The sequence below is a fragment of the Bactrocera tryoni genome, chromosome 2 (genome assembly GCF_016617805.1).
Source record: "Bactrocera tryoni isolate S06 chromosome 2, CSIRO_BtryS06_freeze2, whole genome shotgun sequence".
In the NCBI taxonomy this organism is placed as follows: Eukaryota; Metazoa; Arthropoda; class Insecta; order Diptera; family Tephritidae; genus Bactrocera; species Bactrocera tryoni.
In genome coordinates, this window is record NC_052500.1 from 58,894,924 (window position 1) to 58,913,754 (window position 18,831).

At 36.2% G+C, this 18,831-nt stretch overlaps 4 protein-coding genes and 1 pseudogene across 4 annotated transcripts; 2 read left to right on the forward strand and 3 right to left on the reverse strand.

Moving 5' to 3' along the window:
* Positions 1–175: 175 nt before the first annotated feature.
* LOC120769320 lies at positions 176–4,857 on the reverse strand. Its single transcript, XM_040096271.1, has 4 exons — positions 4,065–4,857; positions 1,728–1,889; positions 1,302–1,599; positions 176–1,239 (listed from the first exon to the last, which is right to left on the reverse strand). The coding sequence occupies exons 1-4, from the start codon at positions 4,551–4,553 to the stop codon at positions 995–997; spliced, it is 1,194 nt and encodes a 397-aa protein (XP_039952205.1). The 5' UTR covers positions 4,554–4,857; the 3' UTR covers positions 176–994.
* Positions 4,858–10,302: 5,445 nt separating this feature from the next.
* On the forward strand, positions 10,303–11,950 carry LOC120769290. The gene is made up of 5 exons (XM_040096217.1): positions 10,303–10,557; positions 10,678–10,741; positions 10,814–10,957; positions 11,158–11,286; positions 11,380–11,950. The coding sequence occupies exons 1-5, from the start codon at positions 10,485–10,487 to the stop codon at positions 11,855–11,857; spliced, it is 888 nt and encodes a 295-aa protein (XP_039952151.1). The 5' UTR covers positions 10,303–10,484; the 3' UTR covers positions 11,858–11,950.
* A 55-nt stretch (positions 11,951–12,005) lies between these two features.
* Positions 12,006–12,984, reverse strand: LOC120769291 (translocon-associated protein subunit gamma-like). The gene is made up of 2 exons (XM_040096218.1): positions 12,731–12,984; positions 12,006–12,640 (listed from the first exon to the last, which is right to left on the reverse strand). The coding sequence occupies exons 1-2, from the start codon at positions 12,876–12,878 to the stop codon at positions 12,216–12,218; spliced, it is 573 nt and encodes a 190-aa protein (XP_039952152.1). The 5' UTR covers positions 12,879–12,984; the 3' UTR covers positions 12,006–12,215.
* Positions 12,985–13,507: 523 nt separating this feature from the next.
* LOC120768790 lies at positions 13,508–14,672 on the forward strand (annotated as a pseudogene).
* A 196-nt stretch (positions 14,673–14,868) lies between these two features.
* Positions 14,869–18,544, reverse strand: LOC120769343 (dynein regulatory complex subunit 3-like). The gene is made up of 6 exons (XM_040096303.1): positions 18,346–18,544; positions 17,139–17,422; positions 16,886–17,064; positions 15,524–16,100; positions 15,101–15,435; positions 14,869–15,001 (listed from the first exon to the last, which is right to left on the reverse strand). The coding sequence occupies exons 1-6, from the start codon at positions 18,542–18,544 to the stop codon at positions 14,878–14,880; spliced, it is 1,698 nt and encodes a 565-aa protein (XP_039952237.1). The 3' UTR covers positions 14,869–14,877.
* Positions 18,545–18,831: the final 287 nt, after the last annotated feature.

The following is an 18,831-nucleotide window of genomic DNA, read 5'->3' on the forward strand; positions in this document are numbered from 1 at the left end:
TTAATAATTTTTTTAAATAATTTTTTTTTTAATAATTTTTTTTTAATAATTTTAATTGAATTTTTATAATAAACATTTTTTTAAATACAATTTTTTAAATAAATTTTTTAAATTAAATTTTTTGATTATAATTTTATTCTTTACTTAAAAATTATTATTTTGAATCTTTTCTATATTTATTTTTATTTCAATATATTTCTTCACAGTTTATGTAATAAAAATGTACAGAGTTTTGATAGATTAAGCTGACAATTAATAAAAATGTTATTAGAATTTACTGTAAATGAAGGTGGTTACAAATCAGCTGTTTACATACTTCATTGTCAAAAAGCATAATATACAAGTAAATATAGTAATTTAATGAGAGTAAAGTGAATGTTTTCTTAATTCAATTTTTGCGTACATGCATATTACGGTGTGCGGTCTCAAGTTGATTGTTTTTTTTCATAAACGCACTCTACAATTTCAGATTTTGTTTGTTGTTATAAATCGAATGACCTGAGCATTACTACAAGTGATTTATACAATCTGTGTTACTTATACGACATGGTGTACTATATGAATACATTACAATTTTAACTGCTATTTCTATTAGAATATCACCTTTTGAACGTTGGGAATTGTATTGCAAAATATGCCATATAAAATACATGGGAAAAGTAGAATGTTTAAGACACGGTTTAAATTGAAAATAAAACACGCTTATTCACGTCGGATCCTGTTTTTAAGGAAAATTAAATTAGAACTTCGGGAGGCGTTTGCTAAAGAACAATCAACAAATATCGGACACCCTATTGCATACATACATATATACATATCATCCCGTATCAGTCTTTTTGCATTCTCTAAAGCTTAGTTATAACTAAATTATGCATAAAATATAAAAAATGATATTATATAATGAATATATATCACGTATATAAGTTGGCACATTCGAAAAGTTGCTTGCACTTAATATACTATACAATTGTATATAACATACATTTTCATGTGCTTATTTTTTGAAATAAGCCAAAAATATGTAAGATATGGTGTATAACAACAATGCGGTCTTTATACCAACAACTTTGTCTGCAGCACTCACACATGGCGGCTGCGTTGAACTCACTTCCGTGCTGCTGGGGTTCGTCGTTACTTCATTGGTGGTTGTCATCACCGCCGCTGCCGTTGTTATTGTTGTGGTTGTTGTTGTTGTTGCTACTGTTGTAGTTGGCGTTTCAATTAATGACGGCATTAACTCTATTTGTTACAAACAATTAAAAATTGTAATAAATTCATATTCCAAAAGTTAATTTATTTACCTGACGCATACGATGAGTACATAATAGCGCTACTAACATCTTGCTGATAAGGCGCTGAGTACATAAAGTCATTTTGATGCAAAGCTAACATTTCCTCACTCGCGATAATGCCATAAATCCAATCTACATGTGGTCCTACATCGGCGAAAATCGCAATAAACGGTTGCTGCTCCCGACAATTGTTGGTATTTTGGTTGGACGATGTTGCAATTGTATGCGAAAACAAGGCTACCAATGTGCTGCGCACTATCAGACCTGTGCCATAATCGGTATTAAATGAAGGAAAATCGCTTGGGAACTGAAATTAATTATAAAACATTTATGTAAGTGAGGTTAGGTTGCATTCGGTGGTGAAGATACACATATAATATGTATAAAACATTTGATTTTAGACAATAATAAATAAATATATACATAAGTGTGTACCTCACAATCCGGTCCGACCGCATATGAATATGTGTACGGATAACGCGCACAAATGCTTTCGTTGCTTATAATCGGTGCTGCCGTTGCGACCTGTGCGCATTGTTCGTTGGGTAATATTTGTACATTCTCTAATAGCATGGCGTTTTGGTCCACATTTAATGACTGCAAAAGGCGAAAAAATAATGCAATTAAACTAACTAAATTTGTGTTTGAAAATTGCATTTGTATGGTTTTAATGCACGGTTTTATGAGTATGACTTGTAATTTACTATTGTTTATATCATTTACTTTGTAAGTTTTTTCACTATGAAGATAGCACGAGCGTATCAAATGGCACGTTTTCAGAAGTATTTGTAATGATCGTTGGGGTTGTAAAACACATCCAGAGTTGTTGTTACTTGATAAACAATGAATAAAGTAAATAAATATTTACGAGCACATACGGGTTAGCCTGTTTTCTACAAGTTCGTTCATATCATATTTCAAGACAATGTTTATGAATTTATGTACATACATATGTACATATTTCCATTACACCAGATTTCCAAGTGCATTGCTGTAATGTAAATAGTTTTTATAATATTCCCGTACATGACTTTGAAAAACAAAAACTAGTATTATAATTGGGTTATGCCCTCTAAAAGAACTTTTGCTACGTTTTCAAATTAAGAGTTTGCTAATTGTTATATTTCCGGCTATAATCGTGTAAACGGTGTCCACGCCAATAAAGAAGAAGATTTGTTATATTTGAATGAGAAATGTTGGCCGGCTCTTCGCTTACTTCTTTTGTTTTGCAGAAGTTGGCTGTGACAGCATTTTTTTAATTTAATTTGATTTCCCCTCATTCTTACAACAACATTTTGACGTTTGAATAAGATAATACCGCTTTGCATACATCTGTAGTATACATTTACAGGTGTATGTAATAAATATTTATTATTAAACGTCAGTTATTATTTCCATTGTAGATTTATACAATGATTATTTCTTCATCAACAAGAACCGTTCGCTATTGATCGTTACTACGACATTTTAAAAGCAAAGTGGAGCAATGACTTTAACGGACGGAAATCGCTTACATTTTATAAATATTTCGAAAAGTACTTATCTTAAATGAATGTTTTATTTGAGTTCACTTTGTTTACTTAACCCAGTGCAATGCAGAGCAAAGGCATTTATATCAACAGGTTGACAATTGATCTGCTTTCTGCGCATTTTTTCGTTGCTGTCAGAAAATAATAGGAAACAAGTAAGGAAGCGCTAAACTCAATTATAACCCAGTATTTTATACTCTTGCAACTTGAAAGGCTTAAAGCAAAGGATGTAGCTTTAGGTAGAAAGTGAAGTACCTTAAGGTAGCAACTGAAGTACCGTTAGGTACACAAGGTTTGTTAGTTATATGGCGTCTAGGGCAATTTTTCCGCCGATTTTATTTAATCGAAGCAGAAATATGCGCCGTTATAAGAAAATTTTACTAAGATAACTCACATATTGGCCAACATATGCGATCACGCGGAAATTCGAAAATCTTTTTATTAGGTATATGGAGCTAAGGGAGGTATTGACCCGACTCAACCCATTTGTAGCACACAGACATACTCCACTCAGGAAAGGATTCTCTCTGAATTTCAACTATAAAACTGACACATTGACCAATATTTTCTATAAAAAGTCAATTGGTGTTCAAATATTCGGTACCTAGGGGCTGTCATATCATCTCGCGAGTAATATTTAAAGTTTCTGGCGCATTTAGTTACTGAATTATCGCGCTTTAAGTAGTTTTCAACACTACCGTTATATGGGGAGTAAGCGGGGTTATAATCTGATTTCATTCATTTTCACACTTTCGCGTTTTTTTTTACTAAGGAATAGGCATACCAAGTTTCATCAAGATATCACAATTTTTAATGAAGTAAAAGCTTGTACGGACGACGGACGGACAGACAGACACCCGGACTTCAACTAGTCCGTTAGGTGAACAAAACTATTATACTCTGTAGCAACATGTTTCATGCGTATAAAAACATTTACCGTTGCACCGAAGCTATACTACTCTTCAAAGGTGCATTTCTTATAGCATAAAAGGGTATGATTTATTTTGATTTTGATCGTTCAGTTTGTTTGGCAGCTATATGCTATACTAATTCGATCTTGAAAGTTTCTTCAGATATTTTCTCAAATTTTATCAAATAAAAAAAATCTTCCATACAAGAACTTGCTTTTGAACATTCTGTTTATATGGCAGCTGGATGCTACAGTCCTCCGATATGAAAAAATTAGTCGGATATTACAGCTAGCTGCACATCTTATATAACTTATTATATCAAGAATACTCACCGGAAATCCTGCCATATATAAAGCCTTCTCCTCATACACATAATCATCCATTATGATCCATTGTACGTCTTTGCGTTGACCAAGCGGCAGTGTCGTATCCAAACGGAGCAGTGCCAAATTATTTGCCAATGTCTTGTAATTAAAACCCGGTGCAATATTTACCTCTAACACATTGAAAGTGTTCAGTACGTTGTAGGTGCCCGCAACACCTGGCACCACACTGATCTTTGCCGACGGTATGCGCACCGGTGCGCCACTCTCCTCAATCACCGACGACTGGTAGTAGACACAGCTGGCGGTAGTTAATATCAAGCTGCTCTGCACAATAACACCGTTACAATAGTGTATGGGCGGCGCACGTGGATGCAGCGACACATAAAGTGACACTTGATACGCTGGCTGTGAGGCGCTGTAGACGCCATGCCAGCAATGTAGTATAAATTGCAGGACAATTAATTGCACTTGTGTTTTTCGTACTGGTGGCAACATTTTTTTTTGTCTGTTTTGATTCTCTTTTCTTGAATTTACGTACTGCACTTGCAGGATATCGATATCCGTAGTATTTTTTTTTGAAATAATTTAAAGTTTTTGGTATTTTAATTTTTATAAATTTTGTAATTGTCTTATCTTTGTTAAGTTTTTGATAATTTATGCACTTTTGTATGTTTTTACGCTCGCCGATCTTGTCGTTTCAACGTTCAATTGCTTATTGCCTTGATGCCGACGATCACATGGCATAATATAGGTACACACGCTCGCCGCCGGATGGACAGTCAATTTGATAAAAGCGCGCCCATAATTTGTCGAGCATTTGTTTGTTCATATGGCGGGAGGCTATGAAGTAACCGTTAGGTTGCAAAGCAGCTCACCTTTTTTGAAGTTCTTTCTTATCTCAACGCAAATTGATATATAAAATGTTAATATTTACATCCAAACTACATGTCTGCCCAAGCACACAGTCAAAACCGCCATATATCCATATATACTTACATACATATGTATATAGCATAATATATATTATAAGTGTATTCACTTTTCGCTTTAATTTGCCACCAAACTGAGTGATAATATAAGCTGCAGATCAACAAGAAAGATCTGAGAAAATTCTGCGAAATATTTCCTAAATATTTTTTTGTTGTTTTTTTACCACTATGGGAGCCAAGTAAGTAAAATATAAGCGGTTAACTAAATATTAACAGTTATAAATTAGAGAAAAGCGCGCATAAATATATGTATGTATGTAGTAAATAATAACTCACCGATTTTCTCATATAAGCAACAAGTATACGCCAGGGTGTCCCATGCACCTGTACTATGTATATAATACAAACGTGACGCGCACAGCAGCAGATAAATATTTCAATTGAATAAAAGATAAGCATGCCCGCTTCGATGCCTTTGCCACCAAAATATTTTGTCCGCAAATATTTTACAGGTTCACAACTCATGTATACATACATATGCATATTTGTATGTACCATCGTATCCCAGACAAATAACAAACATCCAATAAGAGCATGAATTTCTGAGAAATTCGTCAAATCTTTTTGCAGCACACACACACATATGTACATATATACATACATATATTAAATAGTTTTTAGTAAGTCAAACATATTTATTATCTCTGCCCACACCACAGAAGACAATTATGACTCAGTGTTCTTCGACCTTATCCCTTGTAGTCGGCCGCGCTTATACAAAGTATGTATAGTTATGCTCGTTGTTGTTGTTATGCTATGAAAACGCTGTAGATTAATAAATAGCATCCAAAAGGTTGCCGTGGTTTCTACAGACTTGTTGAATATTCATATGCTATAAAAAATTGCTAATGATTTTTTACTGCCACAAATTAGTATCATTAATCAAATGGTTTTTTGTAAAAGCATAAATCGAGCTGACCCGTCGGGGGAAGCAGAGACCCGCCGGGGGCAGCAGAGGAAGAGGAAGACCTCCACTCCGTTGGAAGGACCAGGTGAAGAAGGACCTGGTTATGCTTGGAATTTCCGATTGGCGCCACGTAGCGAAAAGAAGAAACGACTGGCGCGCTGTTGTTAACTCGGCTATAATCGCGTAAGCGGTGTCTACGCCAATTACGAAGAAGAAGATAAATCGAGCTGGCTAGTTACAGAGCCGTATATTTCAAGATACGTAGTCTATTCGACAACTCACACGACTCTATGGTTTAGTTCTTGTAACAGCAAGTTAATAAGGTGCTGAATTGACATTTCTTGACCAGATAAGTTCCGATTCTTTTGTAGCTTTGTTGACACGAATATCTTGGGTACGATCCGCCCATTTGCCTGTAAAAAAGATCGATAGATGAAACGTGAAAGGTTGAAATTTGCCTACAATAAAGGAACTGTCTTAAAAATCATGGCTTTTCGATTTTGTCTTAGCAGAATAGCTCTTTAGCGAAGCGTTAAAATATCAGAAGTACTCTTTTAACTTCAGATCCAGCTTTCCTGAGTATTGCAGCGTTTTGCAAGCCGAGGTTGCTACCATTGAAGTAGCAGTAGATTTCTTACTCCAGAGAAATGACTATTCCTCCATCTGATAAACGATTATCCACTTTGATAGCTAGGCATTCATGGTTGCTTATGGAGTCTAGTAGTCGACGATCTACTTGAGCTGCTAACTAGCAATGGAATTCGCTGTCAGGGATATGCGGATGACATTGTCCGCTTCGATGCCTTTGCCACCAAAATTCGTAGACACTCGCTGTGAGATCATACAAAGGAGATTAGGCCTGGTTTGAACATCAACCCCTCGAAAACCACAATCGTTCCGTTCACGAGACAAAGGTCTCAGCCTTGAAGGCAGAGAGACCTGAGACCCACGCTGCAAAGGCACTTATGGTGCGCAATCGACTTGATGGAAAATCGCGGGGCTGCAACCCAAGGATTATTAGATAAATGTATGTATACCATGATCGTAAAACAGATTATTACTTATGGGGCGGTGGCTCGGACCTCTAACCTCCTAATCGTTACGAAAGTATTGCCATATTCAGCGATAGTCAAGCGACACTAAAAGCGATATCCGCTTGTGAAGTTAAATAACTTTTAACGCAGGAGTGTAAAGGAATTGGCTGCCTGGCGGGAATGAATTGGCTGACAAGTTCGCCAGCTCTACAGCTTCTACATGAATGATAGGATCGGAACCGTACATTTCGATTGGTCCTCATACCACAAAGGAGGGGCTCCGTAATGAGGAAAGAACTGGCAGGGAGAGACATTGGCAACAACTTCAAGGCATGCGTCATGCCAGGTGGCTAATGAGTGGTTACAACCTCAGCAGGTTTAAAAAAGTAATCAATCTCTCGAGAAATAAATTCAGGCTATTTGTTGCCTTTTACACCGGCCACTGCAAACACCGAAAACATTTACACAACATGGGTCTGTGCAAACTGCCGGACTGCACAGCAGTACTACAGACGCTGAATTAATGCCCTCGGATCCATGTTTCCGAATAGCGATCGAATCGCGAACTTAACAACATATTGGACTTCATCGATGTGCTGAGACTTAGGGTAGGGCACAATTGGCCATAGGTCGCTGTGCATACCTCATTTTCATTATCAATGGCATCGGTGACTTTGTGATAAGACTAGTTTGGGTGATAGGCCACAACGGAATCGCAGGTAGCTGTAAAGATAAAGAGCTTGCAAGAAAAGGTACCTTAGTCTCGCTATCAGTAGAATGAGAACGGGTCGAAGCTCACTTCTCCTTGTCTGCTCTACTACTAGATAACTGGGCTTCAAGGGAACTTTACCAGCACTGGGCTAATATCGGTTCATCTGTTGTCGTAAGATCCTTAGCTCGATAGTGATCGTAAGAGATCTGAGGAAATCCAGGCACACAATAAGGTTAGCATCTTCCTTGTTATGAAGGTTCTTACATACCATTGTTCTTTCGACTTTCGTGCTGTAAGTTTGAGAAGTTGTACATCTCAGCACTTCTTTTTTGATTGGACGTTTGCCTGATCAAGGCTTAAAAACGTATTCATAAACATAAACATTTCATACCCCTGTGAAAATCTCTATTGACCACTGGGCGCATTGTTTACTTATTGAACACAGGAGTCTTTATCGCTGCACAGATGACTGCATACAGTGGTATCTCTGGATCAGACATATAACTTAATCTAAAATTTGGTACTAAGGCTCATTGATGATAGTAATGCATTCAAAGATACAGATCACTAGTACGAAAGCGTTTACTTTTGGCATCTCTTTTTCAAATATTTTATATTACGTGGATGGCTTAATTGGGAGGTTTGACATTCCTGCTTGATCGTATAGTTACTAAGTCCGTTACTGGAATGAAAAAAAGAAATGCGCTCAAATAAACATGAACGAAGCTCATCAAAAGCTCTCAAGTTAATATGCGTCACCATACTAACTTTTTAATAGTTTAAGCGTTTTCTCTAGTTTTACACAGATTACTTTAGTAAACACCTGCAACAAAATAATATTTGCTTAACAAAGCCAAAGAATTAAAAAATCAGTGCTATAAATTCCGGAAGTTGTGGTATGCTTTATACAAACTTTTCTAAAACCGTATAAAATTGTCTCTATTAGGATGAATCAACTATGAATTTGTGCTAACTGTAAGGTTTAGGGTAAGTTAGTACCAAACTTGAACTTGATGTGTCAACAAGTTGGCGACGGTTATTTTGATGTTGATGAATTCTTTGTGAATAAAATCAAGTGTCTGTCTGTAGTATACTGGAATGGGTTGATTATTTGAAGCTAAATGTACGAGAACGGTCCGATAAGTAATTAGACTTAAACTTGGGAAACCGGATAACTCTCCTTTCGCCAGTGTTAAGAAACTTGAGGCCTTGTTACGTCCAACCTTCAAACACCATAGGGTCCCAGCTAATCTTCAACTCTCAAACAACTAACGTTCTTAATAAAAAAAAATCACTCTACGAGAGGACCATCCGCGTAGCGTTGGACTTGTTAAAAGGCTTCTGAACTGTCAATCTTACAACGCTACTAAAAGACATCGCACAGTCCACGCTTCCTCTAGGGCTAAAGAGAGATCAAAACTTATCTAAACAGACGTCAATCACCCGTACTATAACGAATTAAAATTTCTAAACTAAAAATAATTATATAAGGAGTTCCACAGATTTTTGTCTCTTTCTTCAATGGAAATACCAATTATCTCCTACGATTGCGCAATATTTACGTCGGGGGCTGGAAACGATTACATGTGCTCGGAAGTGAACGCTTATCTCCTCGATGCTTCTTGTTTCTTCACTGCAAGAAGCCTAAAACTCGCCCCTGTTCGTTTTCCATAGTGAACATGTTTATCAACTGGACGAGGAAATACAGTAAACAACCCCATAAGTTATTATGAGTTATGTTAATAGTCTCCACTCCTTGTATACAGACCCGCAATAAGATCCTCAAGTCGCTAGGCGGCCGCATCTAAGCAAAGGCGAACAAACATTGGTCAAACAATATCCTCGCCTAGATGCAGCTGAAGAAAGTACAGACTTGTCAGAGCACTCCAATTCTCTTGATGTCTCTTGAGATCTCCGTCAAACACCGTCATATTGAGGTCCGCATGCTTTCAAGTAAGAAACATAAAGTTCTCCACTTCAAACAGTTTCTGGTGGGATATTTACGCAGATATTATTCTTGCATTAATCACCTGGAATCACCGTCTCCGAAGTACATTAAGAGAACAATACGTCGGCGCAGTTTCGCATGCGGCAAACATCAAAAGTTTGCTGGACGGCATTCGCAGGTGAGCTATTAATACTTTCATTGACTCCCTCCCAATGAATGGCCTTCATGAAGTTTAAACATCATCCATGTCCATGAGCTCGAATAGTTGTGTGAAACCAAAGTGATCTTAGCAGGTTAAACTCCTACTTATCCATATTAAATATCGTCTCGTGTGACACTAACCACCTCTTTGCAAACCCATTCACTTGACACGCCTTTGACTTTGCTCCGACCCCGTCGAAGCAGTCCGGCTTCTAGGCCTATCGCTAAACGATTTGCTTTTTCCCTTAAACATCGCTTCGGTACTCGTTACAACAACTAGAACAGTTTACGTCCTTGTGTCATGGGATCGCTAGACATCTGTCTTCGGTGGAATTTAATTCAATAAAAATAAAGAATTAACGTGGTATTCGTTATTATATAAGTTTTTTTACAATAACAATAAAATATATTCATCATATTATTATTCTCGGAAACGACTCAAGCAAAAATTCATAAAACTTAAACTTTTCATTCACGTATTCCATATTATCATTCTTACATATGTATATGTCTGGCGAGAATGTTTTAGTCTACAAAAATGTAGTACGTTCTAACTTAACTTTATACATATGTACATACTATGTGCATACATGTACAATCACATATATCTGCTTAGCGTCTTTACCAACCATTAAATGCACAGGTATTTGCAGACAGGTAAAGGACATCTAGTGTTTTGCATTTATGTACTTATATTCCTCTGCACAGGTAAAAAATTTCAACGCATTTGAATACTCAATTCAATTTTGAATTGTATGTCAAGCAAGATCGTCTGAAATACTATGGCAGTGCGTAAACTAGTGTTTTTATTTTCTATAATATCAATAGTTGAATTTAAAATAATCTCAACAGCACCAAATATGTCAAATCTGAAGCAAAATGTCAGCTTAAGGTAAATAAATAAATATTTTGTTTTGATCTTTTGCGCCGCGTGATGGAAAACACCTAATTTTGAACTTTGCAGCATAACTGAAGATTATAAAGCACTACGTAATGATGCACAGTGGTTTTTCGAACATATAGAAATCATAGCCGATTCATTGGTGCAATTTTTACCCGTTGTAAATAAGGAAGGCAGTAGATCCTTGACGGCGAACACAAATAATGCGTGAGTAGGAAACGATATGAAGTTAAATTTATCAAAAAGTTAAAAAATATTATGGATGAAAGTGTATAATAAAATATACAGTGTATTACATACAAAAAAAAAACTAAAAAATAGTAAATTTTGTTGTTTAATAAACTAGCTTTCGGTACACAATTAAATACTTATGTATATAACTAATTTTAAATAATTTCTTAACGTAGCACATTTGTGGAGAACACACGGCTCACTCTACTGCTTGGGCTACGTCATATGCTTGTAGGCATTAAGGAAATCTCAGTTGCCTTCCAACGTCGCATATCTGGTGATCATGAGCAACAACTGCAGCATTTGTAAGTAAAAAGCACATCGTCACCCATACATACATATGTACTACTATATAAAAAATAAATTTTGAAATATTTACCAATTACTCAACATCACAGAAAAACCGTCGCCCAACTGCTGCAGGATGTCATTCGATTTGCTAAGCATTGGTTTTCACTGCTCCGTAATAGTCTTGCGGAGATATTTCGCTTATACAACCACTATATACCGGAAGTGTTGCTGGGCAAATGTTTTGGAAAATACATTACAACTGCTTACCCTGATCGTAGCTTTTATGAATACCCATTTATTCTACTGGGTGAGGTTATTGATTTCGGTGTAACTTATCTACAAAGCATACCAATATACGATTTTGCCGTTGAAAATATTACAACACCATTGCCAATAGAAGATGTCTCATATGAACAGAACGAAATTTGGCCCGATGATATAGAGAAATACTCAAGAAGTATTGGTTCAGCAAGGGATGATCATGCACAAACAACAAATACACAACACCCATGGCAGAAATGTTTGAAAATGTATGCAGCGGATAGTATTTCAAGACAGTTAAAATTATTTTTCATTGGAGATTAATAATGAAATCTATTATTATTGGTTTTGTGTTTCCGCGTTATTTTGGATCTAGCAGCCTACGCAATTTCTTTTTGTAAACATAAACGTAATGATAAAAATAAAACAACAAATTATTTATAATGGAATTTATACTAAACGCGTATTTTATTCGTTTTTTGTTTTCTTAATTATTATGAAATTTTTTCATGCTTATTATTTCTGGCTTAAGTTGAAAGTGAAAATACTTCCAGTTGCTCTCGTTCACACATTTGTGTTATTTTGTTACAAATTATTTGTGTTTCATAAAAAAATAATGAAATGGTAAATCTCATCTCTGTGTACCGCGTTAATAACATAACTGGGATCCAACTGTGGCATATTAATTTGTTTGAGTGCTAGTAGAGAATAACGCCAAAGCACCGCTGGCCAGACCAATGGAGAAAATATAATTTACCAAAGGTGATGAGTTTTTTAATAAGAAAAAGCTAATGAAAATGATAATGGCCAAGAAAAGAGCATTGTTATAAAAGATCGAGAAAGTGGTAGCTTCATAATCAGCGACTTCGTTCTTCTTCCACAAAATGCGCTCATCCTTCTCTTTACGTGTGATTTTCTTGTCATCACCAATTTGACGGTTAATCTCGCGAGTTACGGCATCTTCGCGGCGTACAGCGATTTTGTGTTTAATCTGGAATTTAATATTGCGATATGCCATAGCCATAAGGTAGGTGCTGGCGCCAGTCAATAACACGAAGAAAACCGCACTTGACAGCAGATCCATATTATGCACACGCCAAAAGAGCCCTAAATAATATATAAACACAATATTAGTGTAAGCGGCTATTCGAATCTAGTTGCCTTCGCTAGCAACCGGCTACGTGTCACCATACTTACAAATTGGTATCGCCGATACGATGAAGGCATTGCTGTAGAATAGCGCAGATGATTTGGTGCTCACATTACGGCTGAAATCCTGCAATAGCAGTTCCTCTTCCTTGGTGAAGCCAGAAGATTGCACTTTTTGTTGCTTTCCTGATCCCATTTTATTTTACTGACAACACAGTTGTTATTAAATTGAAAACACGTACACAAAACTTTCGAAGCAAATAACCAACTATAGCCAATTGGAAGAAGTGAAAGCAATGAAATGAACGAAGTGGCGGTGGCACGAATAAACTCCGTGACGTGTTAAACTGTCAACGAAATGTTGACACTTCGTTGGTGAGGCGACACCTATGAGTGAGAATTCAGGCACGGTGTAGCAATTGGGTTATAAATAAGGTATATATTTGGCTAATATATGCAGTGGAAAATGTTCGAGAGAATTAAATGTAATATTTATGAAGTAAAGGTAGTAAAAATCTTTTTATTACTAAGTATAGATTTTTTCGTCAAACAAAATGCAATTCCTAAACAGCCATATTAAAAATTATTATCCATATACGCTTTGTCAAGCTCTTGAACATATTTTCACATCAGGTGTTTAATTACATAGGGGTTCTAGAACCAAAAACAAAATTTTTGGTAGTTAGTTTGTATTTTTTTTCAACACATTTTGTTTATAAAATTGTAATTTTTGATATACTCATGTATGTCATAACGTCGATAACGCATATCTATTCAAACAATCGATCTAAAGTAAAACAATAATTATCGGATAATCATAAAATGCACTTCTCAAATTTGAATTTACTTGTTGGAATCGGCTCAAATTAGAGAGATCGCTAAATAACAATAATCAATAACATGAATATAATCCGTTCTGCCCGTTTTAGCGCTTCCACGTTGATTCCAAAAAACTGCAGGTCAGTAGTACGGTCAATATCTTCAACTGAGTTGACCAAACTTGAAGTAAATGATAAAACTGGTATTGCTGTGCTTACCTTGAACCGACCACCAGTGAATAGTTTAAATCTTGAGCTGCTAACTGATATACGCAACTCAATTAAAGATGCTGAAAGCAACAAGTGCAAGGGGCTTATACTCACATCGGTAACAATTGTGTTATATTAGCTGACTATAGATATGTATATAAAAATATGTTTTTTCATTTAGTCCTCAAATTCAGTATTTTCTGCCGGCCTGGACTTTTTGGAGATGTATCAACCGAAGGAAGAACGGTTAAAGAGTTTCTGGACCGCGCTGCAAAGCACTTGGATGACACTATATGGCTCGAAAATACCAACTGCTGCTGCTATTAATGAGTTATACAAGTTTCTTTGCGTGGGGTCAAAGTACAAATTTTTATAAATTGTTCATTTCAGTATAATTAAATTTACCATAACAAAATATTTGTGTATTATGGCAGTAAATCTAATTGCATACATATTTATCAACAGGGTCATTCACCGGCAGGCGGCTGTTTACTAGCCACATCTTGCGAATATCGTGTCATGTTACCCAAATTTACGATAGGTTTGAATGAAACCCTCATAGGCATTGTAGCGCCCAGTTGGTTCATGAACTCATATCTTAATGTACTGCCACGGCGAGTGGCCGAATTAGCGCTGACTCAAGGTAAAATGTTCACTACCGCTGAGGCGCAACAGGTGGTCTCGTTGATGACGTTGTGAATACCAAGGAGGAAGCGATCGCAAAATGTGAAGAGTTTATTGGTTTATTCAAAAAATTCAATCCATACGCACGTGCCTTAACTAAGCAACAATTTCAGCATTAGGGACCTGCAAGAGCTCGAACAAAAACCGCGAGCAAGATTTGCAAAGCAGCATTCATAGCTGCTATAACTAATCCGAGCACGCAAGCGGCGATGGGTGCGTATTTGGAGAACTTCCGCGAAAGAAATCAAAATAATAAGTTCGTGCTTCAGTTGATTTAACCTAGCTATATATACTTTTTTTATTATAAATAAGTGCATAGAGCCCTCCATATACAAACATATGTAAATTTATTATACATACATATTTAGTCTCATTTATTTTGAAAGTGTTGATACTTTCATGTATACCTATTTCGATTACTTTTTTATAAATGTTTTGTTTTTTAAGTGAATAATGATAAAATATATGTTTTTTTTTTTAATTTTACCCTTCCTCATTCATTATTGCCTCGCGAATTTCAGTGTGTAGTGATGCCAAGGAATCCGACATTAATTCGAGAAAGGAATTGATTTCAAGAATTTTAGCTCTGTTGCGCTCCAACTCGTCACTGCAAAATAATACAAATAAACAGTATATTAATGACAATATAACCAACGTTGTTGCAGTTTACTATAAATACTACATACTTACTACGCGTGTTACTTACTTGTTTAATTCATCGATCATATTTTCTATGAAATCTCTGCTTCGTACCATCAAACGATCTTCGCGCTCATCAATGCGCTGTATGTGTGCATCTTTCATACCGGCGATCAAATTTAGTATGGCTTCACGATCCTCCATGCAATGTAGCAGTTCTGGCGGTACATCTTCGAAATCTTGCAGTGCCAACTTGGTGTTGATGTAATGTGTGGCCACTTCGGTCATATTCTCCGAGAAGTGTATAGCAATGTCACGCAATTGTCCGAAATATGTTTGCACTTGCTCCACAAATTTAGCCATCATCTCTTGTATGCGTCGTTGAAAATTAACGGTGGACTCCTAATATGGAAAAAAGCAGATTTCGGTTTTACATACATACATATATAAAGCAAGAAAACTGGATTGGAGACTTTCAATTAATACTCACCTCTATGCTCTCGTGCAAATGCAGTTCCTGACTCATGAGCTGTTGCCATACTTCATTGATAATATCATCAAACTGCATTGTAATTTTATCAAATTGGTCGATCAGTTCTAAGCTTTCGGGTGACTCTTCATCCTCACCGTGTAGTGTACGCAGTTCCAACGCTTTTAGTACTGCTGTTGCTCGCTCAAAAATACGTTCCTTATGACGTAGAAAGTCTTCGATTACATCCTGACCCATTTGTTGTATCTGTAGTTGCCCTTCTTCCAAATTCTCTTTGAACTCATTAATTTCTAATTCACGTTCTTCGTAGCGTTCCAAGCCATACTTATAAATCTCTTGCGTTACATCGTAGATGTCGTTGTCATACTCCTCGGCTAAGTCAGTGGCAGGCTGGCCGATTTTGAGCAGTGCATAACCGTCTTCATCACCTTTCCACAAGGATTCGTACAATTGGTGTTCGTTGAGATATTCTACAAAACTGGAAGCCAAACGCTTTTCATCGTATTCTTCTTTGGCCTTAGCGGCGCGGGCTATTATTTCCTTCTCCTCATTAGCTTCAATTTCGCGCAGTTCTCGACTAGAAATGGAAAAAGCAATATCAAATGGTCGATTTTATTGTTGTATGGCAGAAATACAAATGTAGTACCTAGTTCTACCCACATTCATGTATCGGTAGTCCCATGGTAAATTTATTGTAAGACGGTTACAATCACAGTCGGATCTAAGTAACCGGAACGGAATAGGAACTTTACTCGGCCAAAGCCTGTCAACTCGGCACCATTCCTCGAAATTACTTCAGGAATGTTTACTGCCGCTACAACAACTGAGACTTTTAACTAAAGAAAATCAATGTCAATCTAATAGTTATTTTAAATTGTCATTCGAAACTCGGTATAGGAAATTTTCGTCAAATGGTAACTTCTAATCGGCTTCCTACATTTGAATCCCTTATTGCTTTTTATACACTAATTAGAGTATATTAAGTTTGACCCGAAGTTTGTTAAACTCAGAAAAAACGTCGGAGACAATTTAAAGTATATATAGTAACGAGTATAAATGACCAGTGTGAAGATCTGAATCAATTTAGCCATGCCCGCCCGTTTTTATATAAGTCCCTCAAGCTCTTATATCTTTATTTTGTTTTTGGCGAGATATCTTCACGAAATTTGGAATGTATTGTTGGACAAGGCAACGGTGAAATTTCCGAAGAAATTTTTCAAATCAGAGCACCATAGCATATAGCGGAAAACGAACTGAACGATCAAAATCAAGCTACTCTAAGGAATCTTTAGTATTTGTGAAGGGTATTCTTGCTTCGATGCAACCGCAGTTAACGTTTTTTCTTTCTACTACTATACTTACTAATATCGTTCCCGACCTTTGTGTCGCATCTCTTCGGAAATCGTTTTATATTCGTAATATTTAACTCCTGGTAGCACAGCTGCTACATAAAGATCCATTTGAAAGTTGGCTTCTTTTGCTATGGGATTACCTTCCAGATTGAGCACGCGCAGGTCTTTCAGAAATCGAAATCTTTCAATCTTCGCAATCAAAATACATATGTATTTAGTAAATAGTTTTTTGGTAGTGTATATCAAATGCATTCTCTCATTACCCCCACGGTTGTTTTGATTTTATTGTTGCCCAAACTCAGTATCACCAGCTTCTCCAAAGTATCTAAATTTTGTATATGCGTGATGTGATTATTGAAAAGTGAGAGCACTTCGAGATTAACGAGTTTTTCAATATTTTCAATACGTTCGATATAGTTGAAGCTCAAATCGAGTTCTTTCAGTGCAATCAACATATCGATGTGTTCAATAACTTCGATTTTATTACAATTTAACGAAAGCTTCGTTAAATTTGGCATGATCCACAAGTGATCTATGCGTAGAATATCTGAAAATGTAAAAAAAAAATACATTTGACTTTTTCTAAATTAATCGAGCTTCATTAAAGTAGCTTCCTTCTGACTTTGTCAATAAATAATGGGGTCAAGGTTACCATACTGGAACTAATTTTTTAAGGAGCTCACACAAGAAAATTGAGGAAGGACGCAAACCTAAAAAGTAGTCAATATTGGCTACAAGTATGGAATTCGTCAATCGCATTTATTATTTTGGAGACGCAACTTGAAAAGATTAAGTCAGGTCATCAGTCTCCCCAAAGCCAAATTGAGACCACTTAAGAGATGTCACTAACATAATATTGTCAGTCTTGCGACTTTGCACTAAAGCGTCCAGTTTTTGAATATGCGGAGAATGCAAGTAGAAAAAATTCAGTGTTTCAGAAAATTCATCTCTATTATCCTAAGTTCATTGTTAGGCTCTCTTGAGGCAATCCAACTGAATGGATGAAATAATAATTGAATATAATTGAGTGAAGTGCGGAATAAATCAATCGGAATATGTTCCAATGTATTCACCTACTTGTATATATCTAACATAAGTCGTTCTCCAGTTAGTTTGCGCTCGGCGACTTCCATTTGGAACCGACGAAATTGCAACGAAAGTCTTCAAAGATTTCCATTCCAATACAAAAATCTATAATATTTGACTTTAAAATCGCTCAAATAAAATTCAATAATAAATAAAGTCTAAGAAGAATTTGACTAGACTCTATCTTTCTGAAAGAAAGAAGAGTTAGATCGCCTGGCAAGATATAATTTACATATGTTTAAGTAGCTTCAATCTGAACACTTCTCGCCACAAAGTCACAAAGAGGGGTATAGCTTCAGTCCTAGTAAAAGTAATGTGATTCTAAGCTCGATTTTCAACTGAGTATAGCTTTCGATATGCTTAGCATTCTCGAATACAACTTACTTTTAAACTCCAGCCTGAGCACAAAGATACGTTCATACACTACCGGCTCCATTTGATGTAGACGTGCAGCTTCTCCTTGCTTACCATCCTCCAGGTAAGCTTTGTCAATCATTTGCTTACTGATGATGCCAGGTTCGATTTCGGGATATATAATTTCATCCAAAGATTTCAGATTATCAAGTTTATTAGTTTCGGACATGCTTTAGTTTTTTCGCTTTTGTTTGAAAACGGTTGGGAACGGGAACTGAAGATTACTATTGCGGAAAAATATTAAGCTGTAGTTGAATATAATAATTGACACTCATTTACAAGGGTTGCAGTCTCACTACCTTGTCACTTTACACTAACGAAACTTCGGTGAGTTTAAACGAACGTCAGACCCTTACATGATTCAAACTGCATACTAATTACTACTTATGTGCATTACTTTAACCGCAAATGCTTTATTCTATTTATTCTAACTTACAACAATTTGTATTTTGTGCA